At 40.4% G+C, this 21,621-nt stretch overlaps 2 protein-coding genes across 2 annotated transcripts in view; both read right to left on the bottom strand.

Moving 5' to 3' along the window:
- Window positions 1-21,621, bottom strand: part of LOC103373702 (uncharacterized) — a 60,841-nt gene that overhangs the window by 10,510 nt on the left and 28,710 nt on the right. The window contains exons 23-41 of the mRNA XM_008303663.1: window positions 13,653-13,830; window positions 12,758-12,961; window positions 11,917-12,067; window positions 11,558-11,628; window positions 11,125-11,217; window positions 10,420-10,652; window positions 10,123-10,303; window positions 9,747-9,941; window positions 9,331-9,481; window positions 8,467-8,582; window positions 6,847-6,966; window positions 6,481-6,631; window positions 4,455-4,627; window positions 4,092-4,227; window positions 2,832-2,951; window positions 2,712-2,749; window positions 2,481-2,598; window positions 1,234-1,352; window positions 771-951 (exon numbers count right to left, since the gene is read on the bottom strand). Of these exons, the coding sequence (XP_008301885.1) occupies window positions 771-951; window positions 1,234-1,352; window positions 2,481-2,598; window positions 2,712-2,749; window positions 2,832-2,951; window positions 4,092-4,227; window positions 4,455-4,627; window positions 6,481-6,631; window positions 6,847-6,966; window positions 8,467-8,582; window positions 9,331-9,481; window positions 9,747-9,941; window positions 10,123-10,303; window positions 10,420-10,652; window positions 11,125-11,217; window positions 11,558-11,628; window positions 11,917-12,067; window positions 12,758-12,961; window positions 13,653-13,830 (2,729 nt within the window). The remainder of the gene's footprint in view (window positions 1-770; window positions 952-1,233; window positions 1,353-2,480; window positions 2,599-2,711; window positions 2,750-2,831; window positions 2,952-4,091; window positions 4,228-4,454; window positions 4,628-6,480; window positions 6,632-6,846; window positions 6,967-8,466; window positions 8,583-9,330; window positions 9,482-9,746; window positions 9,942-10,122; window positions 10,304-10,419; window positions 10,653-11,124; window positions 11,218-11,557; window positions 11,629-11,916; window positions 12,068-12,757; window positions 12,962-13,652; window positions 13,831-21,621) is intronic.
- On the bottom strand, window positions 14,208-16,805 carry LOC103373701 (piggyBac transposable element-derived protein 4-like). The gene is made up of 4 exons (XM_008303662.1): window positions 16,553-16,805; window positions 16,351-16,416; window positions 14,832-16,085; window positions 14,208-14,753 (listed from the first exon to the last, which is right to left on the bottom strand). The coding sequence occupies exons 1-4, from the start codon at window positions 16,726-16,728 to the stop codon at window positions 14,318-14,320; spliced, it is 1,932 nt and encodes a 643-aa protein (XP_008301884.1). The 5' UTR covers window positions 16,729-16,805; the 3' UTR covers window positions 14,208-14,317.

Here is a 21,621-nt window from a genome sequence, read left to right as displayed (position 1 = left end):
CCACCCCCAACAAGCATCGACGTTTCAGAGACCACATCGTCTGGCCGTAAATATTTCAGCTTTGTCTTTCCCAGATCCATCGTCTACTACATTTCAGACGGTTCTGAGACGATCAACTTTATTTGGAGAGCGGTCGTGTTAAATGTTGTTTTTTTTTAGTTCATCTGTGTTCAAATGCTGGTAAAAGTACAAACCACAAGCTCTAAATCAGCCCAAAGTCAGACAGTAAGAGGTAGACTATGTGTCTTCATCTACGGACGTTTAACAGCAAAATAATTTCACGTATGACGGAGCTTCAAAAAGCTAATCCAGGGAGAAATATTGATCTTGCATTATTTTTTCCAACATCTTCAACTCCTCCTCTGATGTTCCAGCTTCACTGTCCCTTCATGCAGGAAGGTCAGATCTTGGGTCTCCAGATTCTCCTCAACAGCATGAACGACTTTATTATCACTCTGAAAATGGCGACTGAGCAAGAAGGATTTAAGTTGGAGGACAGATAGAAGCCAGGTGATGCAGGTCGGGTGATTAAAGTGCATAAAGCAACAGTTCAAAGCCACATTTAGCTGCTTCTGCCACCTGAAGCTGCTGACCGGCTCACTGTCCTGCAGCAACAGCAGCTCAAAAATTTCCTCCAGTTTTTTTCTTTGATTGCTTCAAACATTAGAGTTTTTGTGGACAGTGATATAGGCTTTATAGTTTACAGTTACTTCCCTTGTTTCTAGGTGAGGCTGAGAACTTTTTGTAGAGTAATTATACTAATGTCTTACCATCAACAGGCTCTTTTTCTTGTCTTTCTCCCTCTTTTGTCACCTCTCTGTCCTTCGGGCCACCTTCTCTCTCTGTTGGTTGAGTTTCTGTCTCAGGCGTGACGGATTCAGGCTGCGTCTTCTCTTTAACCGTCGTTTCAGAGTCGTCCGGCGTCGCAGTGAGAAACAAAGGTACGGGCAGCTGAGAGAAACAGTTTGGAAAAGGCAGATTTAACAATATGATCTCCAGGAGGATGTGTCAGCAAAAAGCACCGAGAGTTTTGCAGCTGGCTTTATTCAGTGTTCACAGTTCTGTTCTGGAAATGAACACATTTATGATCAGATACGGCCTCGTGCAGTTTTAAACGGAACATTTCAAAAACCTTAGAATAATTGTTGTTATGTAAGTAACCCACAGGGGAAGTTTAACGATGAGATCTGTTCATTTACATTCATACGATGTCTTTGGAGGTGTCGGACTTACCGGTAAGGGCAGGCCAACAGGCTGTGGTGTGTACTGACTGTACATGTTCATCGGTAAGGGAACGAACACCGGCACCGGCACCGTGATGGGCAGGACCACGACTTTGGGATCAACTTCATCTTCAGACAAAGAAACAGAATCAACATCAGTGCTTCTAATTCTGGAAAGATGGAACGAGTGAGTGCAGATTTTACCATCAGCACGTGATGTGCGTTATTCTAATATGGACATTTTCTGATGAACTGCGACAAAGCGTTGGTGGATAAAATCAAAACTAAACACAGCAGTCCAGGGTGCTTTTTGAGTGTTTTTACTTCTTTTCCTTCTTTTGTTCAGTTTTTTCAGGTTTGTGCATTCTGTGGATCTTTTTGGCTTGTTTTTTTGGAGTGTGTCTCCGCTATGGGCCGGGGGGGGGGGCGCACGCGCTCTGTTTTTGGGGGTGTCCCCCCAACTCTTTTTGTGTCTGTTTTAGGGGATTTTTGGTCACCTTCGGGGGGCTTTTGTCCCTCTTTTTTTTTTTTTTTTCACAAAAATGACCAAAAATCACCTAAAACTTGGTCAAAAGTATAAAACTCTACTGCTATAATAATTCAACCAAATCTTTTCATATTCTCAGTGAATGTTATTCAACTCAAGGACAATTTATTGTCAACGTTTCGTTCTCCTACGACTAGTTCCTATCACACAAATCATGTCAGTCAAGACCGCCCCTCTCACCAAATGGTGAAAACTGTTAAAATACCCAAAGTTTAGGTCAAAATATCTCCAATGCTGGAGAATGCTTCAAAAAACTGAGCATACTGTCTAAAAGGTGGGACTTCATACTAATATTATCTGAAAAAAAAAATCTTTGGGCACTCACTGAAACACGTCTTCCACCGCAGGTTACCTGCTTCAATTTGTTTTCATTATAACGCGCTGATTCTGTAATTATGGCACAGGGTAGGAACTAGTCGTAGGAGAACGAAACGTGGACAATAGATTGTCCTTGGGTAGGATAACATTCACTGAAAATATGAAAAGATTTGGTTGAATTATTATAGCAGTAGAGATTTATACTTTTTGACTAACTTTTTAGGTGATTTTTTTGTAATTTTAAAAAAACAAACAAGGGGGTGACAAACTCCCCCCGAGTTTGACCAAATTTCCTTTAACTTAGATTAAAGCAGGTTTGGGTGGACCCCTTCAAACTAGTCAAGTTTCATCAAAATCAGTGAGACACAAAAATGGTGACGCCTGTGTTTTACCTGTTTGTGCCTCAGTTTCAGTCGTCTCTACTGTACACGAGGTCCCTTTGTTGTGCACCAGCGGCGTGCAGAGCATCGATTTGTTCTTCAGTTCTTTGGGGACTGTCTGAACGCTGGCCTGAGAAATCATAAAGACATCCTCAACAATAAATCAAACATTAAAAGAAGCAAGAACACAGGCTTATAGGTTGTTGTTGCATCAGGTGAAGGACTTTTTGTTTATAAACTTACGTGTCCAACAACCTTCGTTTGAATGTCAGCGATGGAGGCTGTAGAGAGAGAAAAAAATCAGAGCAGCAGCAGAACCAAATATGCTCAGTATTTAAGAATAAATTAATCACGTGTTTGTACCGATCTGTGGCGAGTTTGCTGAAGCTCTCTGTCGCATAGACAGAGCGCTGGCCAGTGAAATGACACTGGTGATGACGGGAGAGGACTGTGTTGTCGCTGCAGAGCCAGAAGGTGGAGAAGCTGCAGGCAGAACAAGAGAAGACGTTGATTCTACAAGATTTTATAAAACAGTCAAAGGTAGGCAAACCTGAGGACCTTAAATCTCAACAACGTGGAAGAAAACACGCCTAAAAATCCACATCAGGTCTGAATCTCATCCACAGATATGAAGTCTGTGCAATTATCTTATTTATTTTATTTGATCCAGGCCCATTTTTAGAATAATCGGGAAACAACACAACCAGTCATTTAACTGAACATTTGGCGTGTGTCAGTGGCAGTTTCCCTCTCAACACAATCTACTCATTACTTTTAGAATTACTTACTACTTTAAAATGTTGACACACACTTTCCAGGCCAGAAGGTGGAGATTTAACACTTTTAAATATTTACTACTAATAATAATGAGCAATGCTTTTATGTAAACACAGAAGAGTTGTACAAAAAAAAATAACAACAGCACCTCTCTGTGTAAATAACAAATAAAATCCCATTACTGTTTATTACACTGCAAACTTATATTTTTAATTTTTCTTAGAACAATGCACATATTATACTTTTCTACTGATGTTTATATTTCCAGGACATACTTTTCTACTCACGTTCATCTACTTTTTATTTTGTACTTCTTATATTTCCAAGACTAGGGGATCAATTGGTTTTTCTGATTCTGATTCTACAGATTTTTATTTTATAAATCAATCAAGTCAGTGCTGTTTTTCTTTATGATCTGCAGTTTGAAAAGTAAAAACTCACTCATCAGTCTGACATTCACACAGGAACATTTTAAAAATATTAATTCTTCTTCCAATATTTAAGGATGTGATTTAAATGTATATATATATATATTTTAATTTGCTCTGGAAATGGGTTGTGTAAAATGTTGTCACTGTTTTTACAACCAAATGTCTTCATAAAGACAGAACTGAACTGAGCAGACGCTACTTATACTAGTTTTTCACCACAAGCAGTGGATTCCACTTGAGTTTGGGACAAGAAATGTAATAAAATTCTGACTTTTCAGAGCTGGATGCCTCTCGCTCTACATGAGCATTAAACAAAGACAAGATCCACTAAATGTCTGGTTTTGTAACTTCTGAGCACAAAGGGGCATGAAAGACGAGTAATAAGCAAAAAGACAAACGCAGTGAATGTGCAGACCTGTGCCGCCCATGTGGACTTCGTTATTGCAGAAGTGCAGCAAGCATTTCAGGTCGCAGAAGTGTTTGACTTCTCCCACCATCGGAAGACTCTGCTTCAGCTTCCCTTTGCAGCCGCAGGCGTCACATTTTGCACCCTAAGAGCAAGAAATGAGTAAAACTTGGTGCAGAACTTCTCAAACATCAGCCTACAGGTGAACCTGATTACTGTCAATTTATTGGGTCCATAAAATATTGTAAAAAAAATACCATTATGTGATTCAACTTAGCGTTACGTTGTTGTGCGTTTGACACAGAATTTCTACCAAATAGATGCGACACTCGATTTCAACAATGAGAAACTACTTTGTCTGTTTGTACTGACGTGGTTCTGGAGGTTTTTGTAGTTTTTGCTGCATTCTTTGGAGCAGAACTCTTGCTCGGTGCCTTCGTTGTGCTTCGTCACCACAGTCTTGGCGATGGAGAGGCAGTAGGAGCACGAACAGTAGCGCTGACCTTCTTTCTTTTCCAGGTCGTGATGAAGGAGAACCCTGCAGCCTGGAGGACAGACAAGAGAGGTTTCTAGTAGTTTGACAACATCGAGTGAAATGAGCCTTAAACGCACTGAATAATGTCCTGCTGCTGTCATGATACCAAAAACCTGACTTTAACATGACATCATTCCAAAATACATCAACACTGAAACGACGCCACAGCAGGAACATCAAGTTATGGAATAACAGATGATAGAACGAGAAGCTGTGAAACATCAGGAGTAAACTACACTGTAAAATTAAAAATCCTGTCAAGAAATGGTCAAAATGAGGATGCCGGAATAAGAAGACACTAAAAACAGAACACTTTAACACTTAACCATGGTGAAAACAGGGAAATTAGCATCAAACATCTGTTGTAATGATATTTTAGCTGGTTTACATTCAGTAAAACAGTGTAATTTTGTAGTCACACAATGTAAAAGAACAAACTCCTATTTATGAAAATACAGATTGTTTAAGTGGACATTCTGTTCTGTTTTAGCCTGTTTGTTTAACAATCACAACGTAAATTCTTACTTTTAAATTTGTACTTGTTTTAATATAATGCTTCTGTTAAACAACAATATATTTAGGGGTCCTGAATACAGTAAAATATTGTGTAACTTTACAGTCAAACATTGTAAAATAATTACTGTAGTTTTTTTCTTTAGTCAACTTGCAAATTAATACTAACACCCAGATTTGACTAAATATCTATAACTGACAAAACAGACAAAATCGGCCAAATAACCATTTAAAGTTGCCATTTTTAAATATTATATATAATTTTCTGTAATCTAATGACATATTTGCAAAACTACATTTTTCGCTGATAATAAAATCAAATGTAAAAGAACAAAATAGTATTTGTTAACATGAACATATTTTACTATTAAAGTGTAAATTACTATTTTTTTCTGTACGATTTTACTAGTTATGAGTAAAATCTGTAAAATAAAAGTAAATTTTCCAAAAAAAACTACAGGTAAACTTTTATTTTTTTTTTACAGTGTAGTGACGACAGTGTTTATGTTTTCATATCTAACCAGAACTGGAGGAAATCTTCATAAATATCACCTTTTTACATGATGTTACTCTACCTTCAACGTGCTTATAAAAGGCTAAATAAACTTTAGCGCATATTTTAACCTCCTGCAGGAATTCAGTTGATCATTCATAACTAACATGTTGCTGAACACTGAACACGCGCCTGATTGTAAGCAGCCTGCAGTGATGTGAGTTGATGCGTGAGAGTCGTATGTTCCCACAGAGATGTTTGTCACACTGGTAGGTTTGCTAAAAACACAAATCAATGTAGCTCACAGTGAACACAGCTTCTATTAAACACTTTTTTTAAATTCTTATTATTTTTTGGCCTTTTTGCCTTTATTGTATAGGACAGTGAAGAGAGAGACAGGAAAGTGGGGGAGAAGAATGGAGGAAGGACTTGCAGCAAAGGGCCATGAGCGGGGTTTGAACCCATGGCCGCTGCATCGGGGACTGTAGCCCCTGCACATGGGTCGCCAGCTCAACCAGGTGAGCTGCAGCGGCCGCCCCAAACACTCATTCTTAAAGTATCAGTCCGGTTTTCAAATTTTCTTTATTCATTTTTGCACAGAACCAAACAGAGTCACAGGCAAAATCATTGACATTTGTAATAAACAGCAGCTCCCGTCACAAAACAATATTCAACTATTCCCACCGTCCCTGAGTTACCGCTCACACACTCCGTCCGTTCACACCGACACACTCCTTGGACAACAGTCGGTCAGGATCCTGAGATGCCGTTGTAGCATCTCTGTGCAGCATCCTCCTGTACCCTGATAAACACTGAGAAACGCTACACAACCCTGCATTAGTCGTGTGTCTCCTTACTGTCACTGCAGAAGCAACAGTCTTCGCCCTCGACCCTCTTCACGTCCTTGACGATCCTGACGTTCTTACAGTACTCACAGGTTCCCGTGATGTTGTTGGCCTTCTTAAACTCCTGTGAACAGGCCAGGCTGCACACAAAGTCCACCTTGTCCTGCAGAAAAACACAAGGTCAGTCCACGTGAACTCCCTCTTCATGGCCTGCAGAGTGTAGGATGCGCCGACAACACACTGAAACTGTACGATCCAGTGGCGCGACGGCATTAAAAGTCCAAGAAATGAGAACTTCTAAAACAGCATTAGCGCCTCTGCTTGCACTTTACACCAACTGGGTCTTTCTGTGTTGTAAAACAGAGCACACACACACACCTTTCTCTGGATGACTTTGGGTGTAGTTTTGATGATGCGTCCACACTGAGCACACAGCAGTTTCTCTGGAGGTTTGGAGGCTCCTGCCGAGTCGCTGGAAGCAGCGAGTTCTCTCTTGCTCTAATGTGGCACAGAAAAGCACAAAACAAGCACAGGTTTTAAATCTATGTAAGATAAATAAGGCAAGGTAGTTAAAATAGGAGTTGGGGAACATCTCTCCGCACACTCGCCACGCTGACTGTAAAGAAGAAGCATGTTACTGCAACAGTGCATCACTTTAGTGTGTTTTTGATAGATTTTGCTTGTGTTAGCAGCACAACTCTCTTCGTTAGCTTTATGCTGTGATGCTTGGGAGGGTTGTGTGGAAGTAAAGTGATCTCAGCAGGGATACATCAGTGGACATGCCGGGCAGGTTTCCAGTCGATCACAGGAGATAAATCACGTTTTGGTTTCTGCAAGTGTACCAGTAGTTTAATTACACATTTCTTTACCTTTTTCTACTAGATGTGCACATTCTTGTATATATTTGCCTTATTATCTTGTTTTATTTTTTTATTAATATTTATTGTATTTTATTCTTTTCTTTCTTTAGTTATTTTATTTTTTAATTTTCCTATTTCTATTATTCGTGCAAATTCCTAGGGCGACACCAACGGCCGAAACCAAATTCCTTGTATGTTGTGTACGTACTTGGCCATTAAAGCTGATTCTGATTTAATGTAACTGAAGCACCAGCGATCTGATAAATGTGATGCTTGTCCTTTACCCAGCTTTCAATCAAGATGAGCCCCCAAGAAAGCTAAAATTAATCAATGATTAACTAAAACTAACCCGTATAATCTGCGTTTGTCTACGTGTCCATAAATAGCATCAAAACAACAAGTTGTTAGTCCTCCTGCTAACCATAATTATGACATGAAAATCTTTATCCTACAGGTCACAAATGTATATATTTTTTTGTAATATGACAGATTTTGGAATAGTTCATTTTTAGTTGTCCTTTATTATATTTGGTGAGTGGTGAGAATTTACAGCACGTGATAATAAACATCAGAAAACATGCAATTTCAGTGCCTTAAAATACATTCATACAGACCATCTGCCTGCTGACACACAGAAATTTACTGATGCATTCTGGTCTTCATCTTTTAAATAATTCCTAAAAACCTGTCAACTGAGCTTCATGCCTTATAGTTAAACCACAACCACAGTAGCTTGGCTTGTATAAATATACTTATATACCTCTATAAAGGGTATAAAAGCTACTTCTGTCAAAACTGATTATAGAAGAAAGTTTTTAATATTCAGCCCTTTTCAAACTGTACTTTTTCTGCTACGTTTCATGGAGGATGAAGTTTTGGTCATTCCAACACATCGTGCACTTTGTGTTACGAAAACTGAGAGAATGACGAGAAAACAGCTCGTGACCACGTTCATGTTAAGGTAGGAGCGTTTAAACCATGTTATTGGATAATCTTTAAGGCACAGATACAAGTTTTTTTGCAAAAAATTCAGCCATTCCTGGGAGCAATTCAGAGCTGGTTGGTATGTTGATGATGATAAACAGAATACTGTCAGCTGTATTCACACTGCATGTGAGTTTTGTTAAAGATGTGTTACCTTGAAGGCCATGGCACACGTTAGAGTGCAGAAGTTCTTGATGGAGTTGTCCGACATGGCGAGATGACAGGCTGGAACTGACGTCTTACTACAGTGGTTACAATTCATTGAGGCTCCTGAAGGGAAGACGAGGTTTCATTAAAGACAAATCACAAGCATTTAATGAACAACCTTAGAGCACTGATGTCCCCCAAACGTGCATTTATGAGCATTTTGAAGTATCGTATTACAAAGAAAATACAAAAGGTTAGTGGAAACAGCAAAAATTGAAACAAACATCCTTCATTTTGCAATTTTTAGGCCCCCTTAAGATGCTCTTTTCCCCCTTTTTCCTTAAATATTTAATGTGTTTCATAGGAGATAAATAAGTTCTGACATAGAAAACATTTGACTCATCAGCTGTTTCTGCCTCTACAGCTTCTGGACAACATGAAACACGGCAGACGTCGGCTGAGATTAAATGATAATTACAACTTTCCAGACTGAAAACAACTCACAAAGGCTTCTTTCCAAGTTTTGTTTGTTTTCTGCTTCTAGGTTTTTTGACAATTGGCAAACAACTGGTTTTGTTCTACTCTGTTTATTGCAGCCATTTGTAACACAGCCCACAGCACCACTTTAAACTAAACTATGCAGCCTTCAAAGTAGTTAATGGAAACAAACCTTAAATCGCATTTGTAGTTTTTACATTTTCATGACATTCCTGAAGTTTGCTTTAAATTTGCTTGACAGTTTCAATACATTCATCCTGTCTGTCTGTCTGCATGTTGAGTCCACTGCACTGAGAAAAACCTGCAGCACCTCAAGTCTAAAAATGAAGAACAAAAGAAAGAGACCCACAGTCTGGGAGCAGCTGTGTCGTACCTGCTGCAATGACCGTCTGGATCTTTGAAGACATCACACAACTGCTGGAGCAGAAAAGCTCCAACACGTCATCACTGTTTCTGTTTTCAACCATGTCTGACATCGGTTTCGAGGTCTGGCACATCACACACGGCTCTGGGGTTTGGGTTTTCTGTCACATAAGCCAAAGAAAAGACAAAATCCAAAGTCACCAACTCGGTCCAATTCAGCACATTTTACATGTAAGAATTATCAGCTGTCACCTGGTCTTGTAGAGCAAACATTCATTTTTTAAATATTTGTCATTTATTGCCTTATGTACTGAAGTAACTCTCAGATTTTTCATTAAAAGAAGCAAAAAACTTAACCAAGCACTGCTGCATGTCTTTCAAACTTTGCTTTCCACTAAACTGCACCAATGCTCTTCACCTTCGTACCTGCTTGTATTGGCCCAGACACTCTGCGCTGCACAGCGTTTTGTTTCCGTCCTTCATCTTGAGCGTGAGCGGCGTGTTGCAGTGAGAGCAACAGTTCACGCAGCCCGACAAGTTGTTCATGTTGCAGAAACGGAGGAAGCAGGGATCGCTGCAGATCTTGTAGACGACGCCCTGCTGGATGATCTCCTTTTTACTCTGCAGGGAGCATAAACAGACACAATTCATATTTATTTAAAACTTGGAGAATACAGCTTCACTGGGCTGGAACATTCATAAGTGAGCTGCTGATTTTATGGTTAGATTTCTAAGTAATGTTTGCTAAAAAAAAGTGTCAAAACTGTGGTTGAGATCATGGTATTAGTGAAGCTGCACTTACGATGCAGTATCTGCTGCACATGCTGCACTGTGACTGCGATGAGACGGGGACGATGGGGATTTTGGTCGACGCGCTGCTCTTGTAGTTGAAGGAGGACAAGCAGGTCTGGTTGCAGAAATCCCTTTCAGTCCCGTCGTTATCCACCGAGGCCTGGAGGACGTCCTGATGCTGCGTTATCGCCCTGAGAGAACAAGGAGGAACAAGAGCGAATCAAAACCTACAATCTGACACAGTGAGGATGTTAAAATGGAGCTGAAGGACGTTGGTAGAAGAAGCAGATCAGAAAACACGACTCACTGAAGGCAGAAGTGGCACGTCTTCTTCACTGGCTTCATCTGGAAAAATTTCAGAAGGCAGGAGGAGGAACAGAATATTTCCTGGTGGCCTTTCCTCTGGAAAACAGTCTCTCCGTCCATCAGGACATTTCTGCAGCTGGAGCAGGACGCAAACAGATCCGTGGGGGCCACAGTCGGCTCCAAGGGTTTGGAGTCTTCGGTCAAAGAGAAAACAGAACCGATCTGCAAGTCCTCCTGTCAAAACCAGAACAGAAACATAAAACATCTTGATGCGCAGAAAACGGCTGAACTATTACAAACTGCTTGAATATTTACTACTGTGTCTCTTCTTCATACAACCACGAAACGAAAATGATTTAAGGTAGAGGAACATGAGCAGGGTTTATGTTCAGGATGTTGACGAGGATGTTGTGTGTCTAATGCAGCGGAGGCCTGTTAGTAATGCCTCCCGTCACATTATTTCTCACTGTGGGTTCATTTTTCATCGTGCTATAAAGTCCTGCACCTCTATGGAAACAGAACAAGTGTAGCTGGAAGCAGAGAGAGTTCTACGTGTGTTTTTTGCAGTATGATGCCAAGTTATACCTTCCAAATATCAGTTCTTTTTAATCGATACTGTCCCTGAAAACAGTCAGTCTGTAGTTATTCCATACAGTCTCGTTTGCCTCATTGCACTGTTCTCTGCAGGTTGTTCATCAGCTCCTACCTTTGAAACATTCGGCTCATTTTTGATGTCCTGATGAGATGCAGAAGTTGGGAGACTCTGGCTGTTGTCCTCATCCATGGGCTCTTCTTTTATCTTTATCAAGAAAAAACTGGATTAGATGGTTAAAACTTAGAAAAGAGACCTCTGTGTGGAGTAAAGGGACCTGTGACGTAACAACAGTCAAGATTTATTCTTAAACAGTACTTTTGTTCACATTTGTGACCTGTGTACACTTGATCCATCCTGAGAAGAAACACCTCGCTGCTGTTAAACTTTGAGGATACTCATCAGCAACAAAGTCAGCTTTACTCCTACAGTATACATCATACTCATCATTACAAAAATATTCACGCTGCGGTGCCTAAATGAGTTTAAAATCATCACCATGCTTTACAATTACTGCAGAAGACATTACCATTAAACATTTACTTACACATTTCAGACTCGGGAGCGATGGCTTCACTTCTTCAACGTTTATCTCTTCAGGCGAAGGGCTCCTCTTTTCTGTACAAACGTAGTAAAACATCAGTCATTAGAAGGAGAATTTCTTTTAGCTGGAGGCAAATTTTCAAATCTTAGAGACAGACTGAGTTCTGAATGCAGAAGATAGAAAAAAAAATTCTAATAAATTAGAGTTCATATATTCCTGCTCTTCCATGAAGATGCAGGAGGACGAGGAAAAAATGTTTAGCAAAGAAAGAGGTCAAATGCAGCTTCCTCTTGGCCTTATTTTTCAAAACTGCTTTCAAAACTCATGACTGCAGCTGTGTTTCTAAGCATTGCTCCTCTTACCAAACACAGCAGCGGTCTGAGCGCCGTGCACCATCATGCATCTGTTGCTGCAGAATAACTCCAATGTGCCCTCGCTGTTTGTGTTTTCAACCATGTCGGACACGTGATGAGACGTCTGGCACATGAGGCAGAGCCGTTGCGCCTCAACTTTCTGCAAGAAAAACAAGAAGAAACCATGTGAGATGTTACGCACAGGATCAGCTCAAACTGAGAGTCTCAGAACGGTGTGTGAACCTGTGAACGCTCAACTAAAACGTTCAAAACCAGTCGACTCTGCAGCAAATCTCACTGTGTGGGTGAGATTATTACATTCTGCTGCTTGTGTTTACGATGCAAATTCCTCTCTTTTTGACAAATATTCAAATGCTTCTGACTTTAATTGAACTTAAACTGAAAAAAAATTAGTTGATGTGCAAAAAAACAAAAGTAAACTAAACAAATGTACTAATTAAGAACTGAAAAGCTGCCAAAAAGTCATAAAAGATGATCACATGAGAAGCAAATTCTGTTTAGAGAAAGGCCTACAGTCTAAAAAGCGCAAGAGATACCATCAAAAAGCTAAAAATTGTAAAAACATAACACAACAGTTTAAATCCTGCATGATATGTCTTAAACAGCTGCCTTTGTGATTTGGTAACTGCATCAATCACTGATTTTAATTTGAAATGAATAAATGGTGAAGCTCTAATTCAAAGTGTGAGGACATAAGCTAACACCTGAAAGACCGACTGCCGTTACCTACTGCTTTAATAGTGACTTTATGGCTTCAATACTTTGGAATAATCTTCTATAACAGCTACTGTCCTGGACATAAACAGAGAAATATTTTGTGTTTCTGCACCTCTTTGAATTTGAGCAGACACGCATCGCTGCAGACGTTCTTGCCACCGTCATCCACCTTCAGCTCGGGTCGGTCGTCAAGGCAGGGAGAGTCGCAGATGTCACAGGAGGCTAAAGGCAGGTTGTTGGCTTTGTGGTAACTGATGAAGCAGGAGTCGCTGCAGAGTTTGTGGATGACGCCGTCCAGCTTCAGGCTGAACTTACACTGAGGATGCAAAGGTAACACGAGTATAATACAGACAGCAACACATTTGAGTGATTTTTTTAGTGTCAGAATTATTCTATCGAAACACGGATCCTAAGAACAAACACAGTCTGTACATCCAAAGCCTGAGGTGACTTTTTCCTCTGTGCCTTGGAGCTCTATTGCTTAAACTCAGCAAAGAGAAATGCTTATTTAATCATCTTCATGCAAATCCTTTGATTAAAAAGCTGTGAAATGTCTCCTGAGGATTGTAAAACATGCCTGAGTGACGTTAACACAGTCTGAAGATAACACTCACATCTCCTCAGACACCACAACTGTTGTACAAATGTAAATTAACGTCAAATAAATGATTATAAACAAATAAATGAGATGTGAAGAGAGATGTTTAGCAGTTCTAGATGCACATTTTCATATATTCAGCACTTCAAGATGGATGGAATAATATCCATCTGATTATTTTAAGTCCTTTCACTGCTCTGAAACACACAAATGAAATTTTGAGTTAATGGTTTATATAATTGTCAACTATTGTCTGGAAAGTTGACGATTTACTGCTGTTTGGGTATTTTAGGGACTGACTGAGGCTTTTTCAAATAAAAAGTCTGTTTGCATCTTGAGTGCCACAGAAATGCTGGTCTCTGTTGCTAAGAGGAAAATCCAAAAACACAGGGTTGACTTTTTTTCTTACTCGGCAATATTTGGCGCACATCCGGCATTCTGAACGACGTCCCTCTTTCGGCGGCGGTTTAGCAGCGACTTTCCTCTTGGATTTGACGGAGGCGAGACACGTGTTGCTGCACAACTGCTTCTTGGTTCCTGAATCATCTACCTGAGCCAGAATGATGTTCTGAGGTCGAGTTATCGGCCTGAAGAAACAAAGAGATCGAAGTGAGATTCACAACTAACAGAAAACTGCAAGAAAAAAATGTTATTGTTAAGATACACTGGTTTCATTTTTTCAAAAGCGGTTAAGAGCTCAGTGGTGTCCTGAACGAGGGTGGTTGCACTACTTGACTTCCATGAGACCAGGCAAGTTTGTAACAATACTTGTTATGACAATGTAAGTGCAATATCTTTTGAATGCTTAAACCTACAGACATCAATAAGGGCTCTACTGAACGCTTATACCCAGAGGAATCCATATCTGAACACAGAGTCACTCTATTAGTTGTAGAAATTTCCTAATTCATCGTAAAAACAATATAAAACACAGACTTTCACATAAAAAGAGTCAAAGCAAGTGTTATGGGCAAGTACATAGATATATATTTAAAAGTCACACTAACACAAACACTGCAGACTGTATATTTCACAGACACTAAAACTGTACACATGTTCTTCACACTATGACACTCACGACTTGTTTTGTGTGTGCCATTCGTTATAACAGTCCCTGTTTGGAAGAAAGCACAAGGGAATGTTGCATGTTGAGCATTTTACAGGGGTTTTTGATTGGCACTTCCTGCAACGCAGCCTGCCCTGACTTTTGTCCCCGCTATCGCTGATGTGCACTAGACGATGATGCGTGCTTTTGTCGCTTTTGTCTTCCTGTTGTGGTGCCTTGGTGGATCCTGCATCAGCCAGCTCCAAGACCAGAGTTTCCCTGAAAGCTTTCTGGTGCATTGGTTTGTTCCCTTTAACTTTGCACTGCTCTTTGTAAAGGATGTAGCTGTTCACGATGGCGATGTCCAGAAAATGGTAGAATAAAGTCTTGTACCATTTCTTCGTCTTGTGGAGAACCTCATAATACCCAATTAGGGCATCAGACAGGTCGACTCCACCCATGTGCCTAAAACAAATAATCACATATATATTAGAATCGTACAAATATTTCAAGAGGGCAAAATATATACTAAATTATACATACCTGTTGTAGTCTTTGATGGCTGGGGGAATGGGGACATCTATCATTGTCCACTGGCCTGCATTGTCCTTCACGTTGCGCTGCACCGTCTCTTTTCCATGGGCGGTGTGCATGGTGGAGCACATAGAGACGTCACGCGTATCTTTCCACTGGACAAAGACCAGGGAGTCTTCTCGAAGCCATCGGATGCTGCCACGGGGAGATTTGGGGTCCAGGGCATTGTTTGCTGTTCTGGGGTATCCCTGTACATTGGACCTGATGGTGCCACAGGCTGAGATGTTTTTCTCTCTGAGATCCCGAAACAGAGCTGGGCTGGTATAAAAATTGTCCACGTAGAGTTTGTAGCCTGTGCCCAGTAAATTAGTGTTCAATAGGTTCACAACTGAGTCATAGCTCAACCCCTTTTTACTGGGCTGCATGTTTTTGCCTTCGTACACAAAGAAGTCCCACGTATAGCCTGATGCTGAGTCTGCCAGAACGAACAGCTTGAAGCCCCATCGAACCGGCTTGTTTTTCAAGTATTGCTTGAATATGGTCCGAGCCTTTGACGCCACCATCCTCTCATCAATAGAAATATGTTGGCCAGGGTGATAATTATTACGGCATACATTCCTGATCTCAGTGTACATTGGCTTTATTTTCCCCAGGCGGTCAAACGTAGCAGTGCCTTTTGCTTTTTCATTTTCAGCATCATCCTCTGGACTGCTGAGGTGAAGAGCATGAAGAATTGAGAGGAACTTCTTTCCAGTGATGACTGACTTGGGGTATGGAAAACTGTACAACCTCCCCTGTCGCCAATAGTCAGTTAGATTTGGTACTTTTATGACTCCCATGTAAATGACAACTGACAGAAAAGAAAAGATGTCTTTGAGCGTAATGTCCACCCATGGTTTATATGTAGCTCTTCCATACGTGTTCGTATTTTTTATCAGAGTCAGTAAAATGGTGTTTGTAAAAAACTGCTGAAACAGCTCTAAAACGGTGTAGTCTACAGTGCCGATGAGCTGGGATCCAGGAGTCCGTGCTGAACAAAAGGGGGGCAGGGTAGGTGTGGTATCTGGTACCTCAGTGTCACACCACGCCCGACCGTCTGCAGGTAAAGGGCTTGTTCTGCTGGTGCTACGTCTTCTCACTTTCCCTTTCCCTCTTGCTCGTTCCCTCCCCCGTCCCCTGCCTTTTTTTGGTGTTGACTCCAAACGTGATATTTTGGATGGAGTTGGTTGGAGTTCAGGTTCCGGGTCACCTTCAGAAGAATGTCTAAAATTTAAAAACAAGCAAACACACAGATAAGATTATAGTTCTATACTGTGTAAGAACAAGCACCACTTTACAACTACTACAATGCATTTTGCAGCCTACAGCTACCAAGGAACAAAGAGACCTTTCCCCACAAGTGAGAACATTTACAACTTACTTTCTTGCTTTGTCATTACTACCTACAGCAAAAACAGTCGTATACAGTTTCCACAGACTTACAATACATTACATTCAAATAATAATTTTTACAAATACAATCACTTACTCAGGATCATCTTCTTCCACATAAAACTCAGCCAACGGTTTCCATTCTGGGTCATCAGGGTCGTCCCTACAAAAGAGAAATACAAATGCTTTACTACACAGGCTTAGCTGTGAGCTCTTACCATTTATACCAAATATTTTTGACACACCTCACTAATATCTTTTTTTGAATAATACCCAAAGAATAACAACATTACACTTACCTATCGAGACCGGGATCCTTGCCTTGCCATAACATGTCCTCGGCAGCCGAGTCCACATCGGAAATGTCGCTCTCTGCCTCCGACTTCTCCGGATCTGAGACGTCGCTGTCTCGACCCGTGCAGGACACCTGGCTTGCCTCCACTGAGAACTCTATTTCTTCCGAAGGTTTTGCCATATTTATACGCTCCACAACGATCCCAAACAAACAAAATGGAGGACGCACACACTCCGCCGGGCTTCCACTGTCTGCACACGAAGAAAATCTTCGCATCCTACACATCGGCGTGTTCGTCTGCCCATTGGCTAGAAGGTTTAGGCGCCAAAGAGTGTTTCAACCCAATTGGTTGAATCTGCGAGGGTGGGACTTGTGCATAAAGGGCTGACCTATCTGAGACACTCATTGGCTCTTCAGAGTGTCAGTCACCCCCCCCCCAAAGCCCTCGTATTGGCCAAACTAAGTGTCAATCAAAAGCTAACGCTTCCGTGTAGTTATTTTTTTTTCTCAACCAAACTAAAAAGACATAAAACATAAGACATAAAAAGGCAAGGCACCGAAACGGAGTATAAAATTGATAATTATGTGCAAACATCACATTTTAAGGCATTAAAAAAATAAAATGCATTAAAAGATCACGAACATTCAGCAGCGTTGCAAATGTTTTCTGCAGTCTTATTGTTGTTTTTTTTTTTAATTCAAGGAGGAGAACACATTTTTAATTCATTTTTAAAACAGCTTAAGTTTGACAGTTGTTTTTTCCATGTATTTTTATGGATGTGGTATTTTCTCATAATAATAACAATGTTCATCAAAAATGAAGTTTCCCTTGTAAGTTTAAGGTTGTGTCCAAAATCATCCACTCACTTCCTACTCCCCACATAGGGACCACTGAACCATGTAGTGAACTGTGCAGGGAGCACCTCGGCAAACTAACATTTCAGACACTACTCGAGATATTAGTTATGTCGCTTGCAAGCCACGTTTTGTGCCGTGGTAGCGCAGTACAAACACATCATTTTCACAGTTTATTGCGTATCTAAGAAATGGGAAAAATAAAATTTAACAAATCATAAACGGGAAATTACTTACATTTTAATGACAAGTTTCCACGCTCTCATTGGTCTTTCCATTTCCATATTGCTTGGTTAGTGACCATCAGCGGTACACTACTTTTCACGGTGCATTGTGGGATACTTTGAGTGCACTATATAGGGTGAAACGTTTGTAACCTAACATTCGGACAGCACTACAAAATGGTGAACACCCTATATGGTGCACTATGTAGGGTGTAGTGGGTGATTTCGGACACAGCCTAAATTTGTATAATAGAATATTCTGGATTGTAAGTTGATCAAGTTCACTCAAGTTTGTTACATAACCAGTTACGTACATCTTACCAGAATTTCCTCCTCACTGGGAAAAAGAAGAATAAATGTTCGGTTTTTTCTGGCTCTTTGCGACAAAAGTCACATGGGTCAACTTCAAAACCAAATCTACCCCTCAGTGTCTCAGGTGATGGATAATAGTTCATCATTTTAATTTGCATTTCTTTTAATTTGGGCATGATTGGCCATTTTAGAAATTTCCAGTGTTTTTCAGATATTGTTGGATTGTCTAGGACATGGGTCGGCAACCTTAAACACTCAAGGAGCCACTTGGACCCGTTTCCCACAGAAAAGAAAACACCGGGAGCCACGAAACCCCTTTGACATCTAAAATGAAGATAACACTGCATATATCTGTACAGTCTACTTCCACCAGCTCAGGTGTACGGAGACAATTCTGTTGGCAAAATTTGACCAGATATTTTATATCGCCAAAGTTACAATCTATTCAGACTGGTGATGAGGGAAGAGGTCGATGCTGGAGGGGATGCGGAGAGCAGTTGGCAAATCATTTTCACATATTTTGGAGCTGCCCAGTCATCCAACCATACTGGCAGAGGATAAAATGTATAATTCTGAAAATGTTTGGGGATGTAATTGACTGGTCTTTTCCTACAATTTATCTGGGAAATATTGAAGCCAACTTGCTGGTGCAGGACAAATATTTGTTAAACATCTTACTCGCTGCCAGCAAGAAAGCTGTAACACGTAAGTGGTTGCAGTTCGTCCCTCCTACAGAGACTGAGTGGAGGAACTTGGTTGTAAATCTTCAAAGTATGGAGAGAATTACCTTCTCACTAAATCTAAGAACTGACAAATTCTTGAGGTACTGGAAAAAATGGATTGTGTTTGTGTCACCATAAGGTGTGTTTTGTATATAGTGAGTCAATGTCTTATAATTCCAACAATAAAGTATCGTGTGGCTGAATAGGTGACCAAATATCTGTTCAATTATTATGTTTTGTTGTATCTTTGTATTTGTTGTTTTGTTGTGTGAAAAACAGAAAATAAAAATAAAGTATAAAAAAAAATAAACACTACATATATCGTTTTTTTTTTTTTACCTTCATGTTATGTATAAAAACTATAGTGTGTTGCATTTCTGAAATCAATGAACTGCTACAGAGAAAATTACATTTTCTTTCTGCATGCAACAAAAACATTTTGATCTTTGAAGAAAAAAAGATGCTGGGTTGAAGATTACTTTCAAATAAAATATTCATGTCTATTTGAATCCTCCTCGTATTTATGGAATAGAAAGCCAAACTTAAACGATCCACCTGCAGCAAAGTAAAAATGACGTCTGGTTGGCCTGCTGACTGCTGCGCCAGAGTCCTGCCCGTCTGTGAGCTCCTCTTATATCTGGCATCTTCCAAAACCTTTTCCTTCAGGGATTTGCTTTCTGCAGTCAGAAGTTCAACTTGTAGCTTTTCAACGTTTTCTTTGTTTTCATCTGTTCTTCAATGTTCTGCAGTTTGTCCTCCAAGGCATCAGATTTTTTCAGAGCTTCTCTAACGTTATTCATCCGCTCCTCAATGTTTCCCAGTTTCCCAACCAGACTGTCAAATCTCTTCATAACTGACTGAAAAGCTTGCGTGAAGCTATCAAAAATTTCTTCCCTTTCTTTCACTCTTCTTTTTTCAGCTTATTTGGTTTCGGGGTGTTGATGGGAGCATGATTGTCTTCAGGCTTGGCAAAGGTTTGCTCCATATCTTGGATTTCGTCTTCTCCCCTGATTTCAGTCAGCTGCGGGGTGTCGTAATCATGGTCGATGATGCTAGCTTGCTCCAGGTTAGCCATCGTTCTGGTGATTCGTAGTGTCGGGACAGTTAAGTTTCCAAAAGTTCAGCAGTTTGTCAAAAACAATTCAAAGTCACTTCTGTTACCTTGTGGGTTTGTTTATTTTTTTCCTTCAAATAGAGTTTGGATGTGAAAAGTGAATTTTCTATCGGACACTGCTTGAAACCAAACTGCTCACACCGCCATCTTGATTTGTCTCCAACTTCCGTGTAGCCTTGTGTAGCACTTTTAGTGCGATCCAAAATAGATTCTGCCTGATTTCGCCAGAAGGAATTAACAAAACAGCTGGAGCTGATCTCAAGCTGGGAAGACATTACTGCAGCATTTGTGCCTTTGAGGATCTAATATGTGTTGCAGACCAAATAATTTTACTGGATTATGTTCACTGGATGTGTATGAACAGAATGAGACCAACCTGGTGAGGAATGATCAATGTTTGAGCTTCAGAGAGCCTTCAAAAGTAAGAAAAGTCGGATTTTAACATTTTGCTCTTCTGTAAAAAAAAAAAAAGGTCTTTGTGTCAACGCTGTGGTTGCTGCAGGTCAAAAACATTTGTATCATTGGAAAGACGAGACTCTAAGGTTTCATTTGATGTGTACATGGTCAGGAAACTTGGCCACAATGTTTTTGGACGGTAGTCATGTCCCATTATTGGGGTGCGAAGGGGTTTAAAGGCGTAATGTGCAAAAAAATTTTTAAATGGCATCAAAGTAGCAGCGGGAGTAACCTCTCAAGACTGAAATATCTATTTTCAGTTCTCTGTTTTTAGAGTCGGTCCAGCCATGCTTGCATGTTGCATGCGAGTCCCTCCCATTGAAATTGTTTGAATCTTCTGCATTCATAAACAGACCAAGAGTGACGGCCCACACAGCATGAGAAAAAATCTAAAGAATTTAAAAACTGAAATCATGAGCATTGGTTTCATTTCAGCTTAGTGTGACAGTTTTTATATCAACGGAGCTCCTGCCATCTCTGCTACAATCCAAACACAAAACAGCAATAACGAGAAAATCAATGAAAGCTGTCAATGCCGTCGAAGCGACTGTCTAGGTTTGATTAGTGGGTGACCGCTGATTGTATCGCGACATGATGCTCATTTGGAGACCGAGAGCTGTCGGTTTTCAGACACACAGGCGGCGCGTTCAGCCGTCAAGTCGCTGGTGATGTATTTATCCATCACCTATGTGTGATTTTACTCCTGATGTTTTCCTGAACTGATCCTTCTCCACTCGTGTCTGTTCTGCTACTCACGTTGATAATAACTCATTCTATGCATTTTACATTGTTAGCATGGGAAAACGTGGGGCAGCTGTGGCTCAGGTGGTAGAGCGAGTCGGTCAATGATCGGAAGGTCAGCGGTTCACTTCCGCCCTGTAACCTGTGTCATGGTCGTTGTGTCCTTAGGCAAGACACTTCACCCACCTTGCCTGGTGTGAATGCGTATGAATGGATTGTTTGAGGTGGTGGTCGGAGGGGCCGTAGGCGCAGAATGGCAGCCACGCCTCTGTCGGTCTGCCCCAGGGCAGCTGTGGCTACAATCGTAGCTACCACCACCAGAATGAATGTGTATGAATGAATAATCGACAGTGTAAAGTGACTTTGAGTGTCTAGAAAAGCGCTATATAAATCTGATCAATTTTTATTATTATTAAAATAGCTGAAGCTGAATTATTTTTGTTGCCTTATGTTGGTTCTTTTGTCCAACCGACACCCCCAAAAACCAAAACACTGGGCTTATATCACATGAGACAAAGAAAAACAGCAAATTCTTGCAAATGAGAAGCTGAAATTAATTTAAACAACTTTTTAAATTAGAAATTAAAACTTATTTTTCAAGCAAAAACAAGACTAACATTCTCTAATCTACTGGTCATCTCCATCCATC

This window comes from Stegastes partitus, unplaced genomic scaffold, assembly GCF_000690725.1.
Source record: "Stegastes partitus isolate 25-593 unplaced genomic scaffold, Stegastes_partitus-1.0.2 Scaffold2048, whole genome shotgun sequence".
NCBI lineage: Eukaryota > Metazoa > Chordata > Actinopteri > Pomacentridae > Stegastes > Stegastes partitus.
This window is presented reverse-complemented; position numbering and strand designations above follow the sequence as displayed.

Excerpts from the sequence above, each read along its gene's own strand:
- LOC103373701 (XM_008303662.1), bottom strand. The coding sequence starts at position 16,728 with ATGGCAAAACCTTCGGAAGAAATAGAGTTCTCAGTGGAGGCAAGCCAG. Across the intron at positions 16,086-16,350 it reads GTGGAAGAAGATGATCCTGA|ACATTCTTCTGAAGGTGACC; the intron begins GTAAGTGATTGT and ends TTTAAATTTTAG. Across the intron at positions 14,754-14,831 it reads GCCATCAAAGACTACAACAG|GCACATGGGTGGAGTCGACC; the intron begins GTATGTATAATT and ends TATTTGTTTTAG.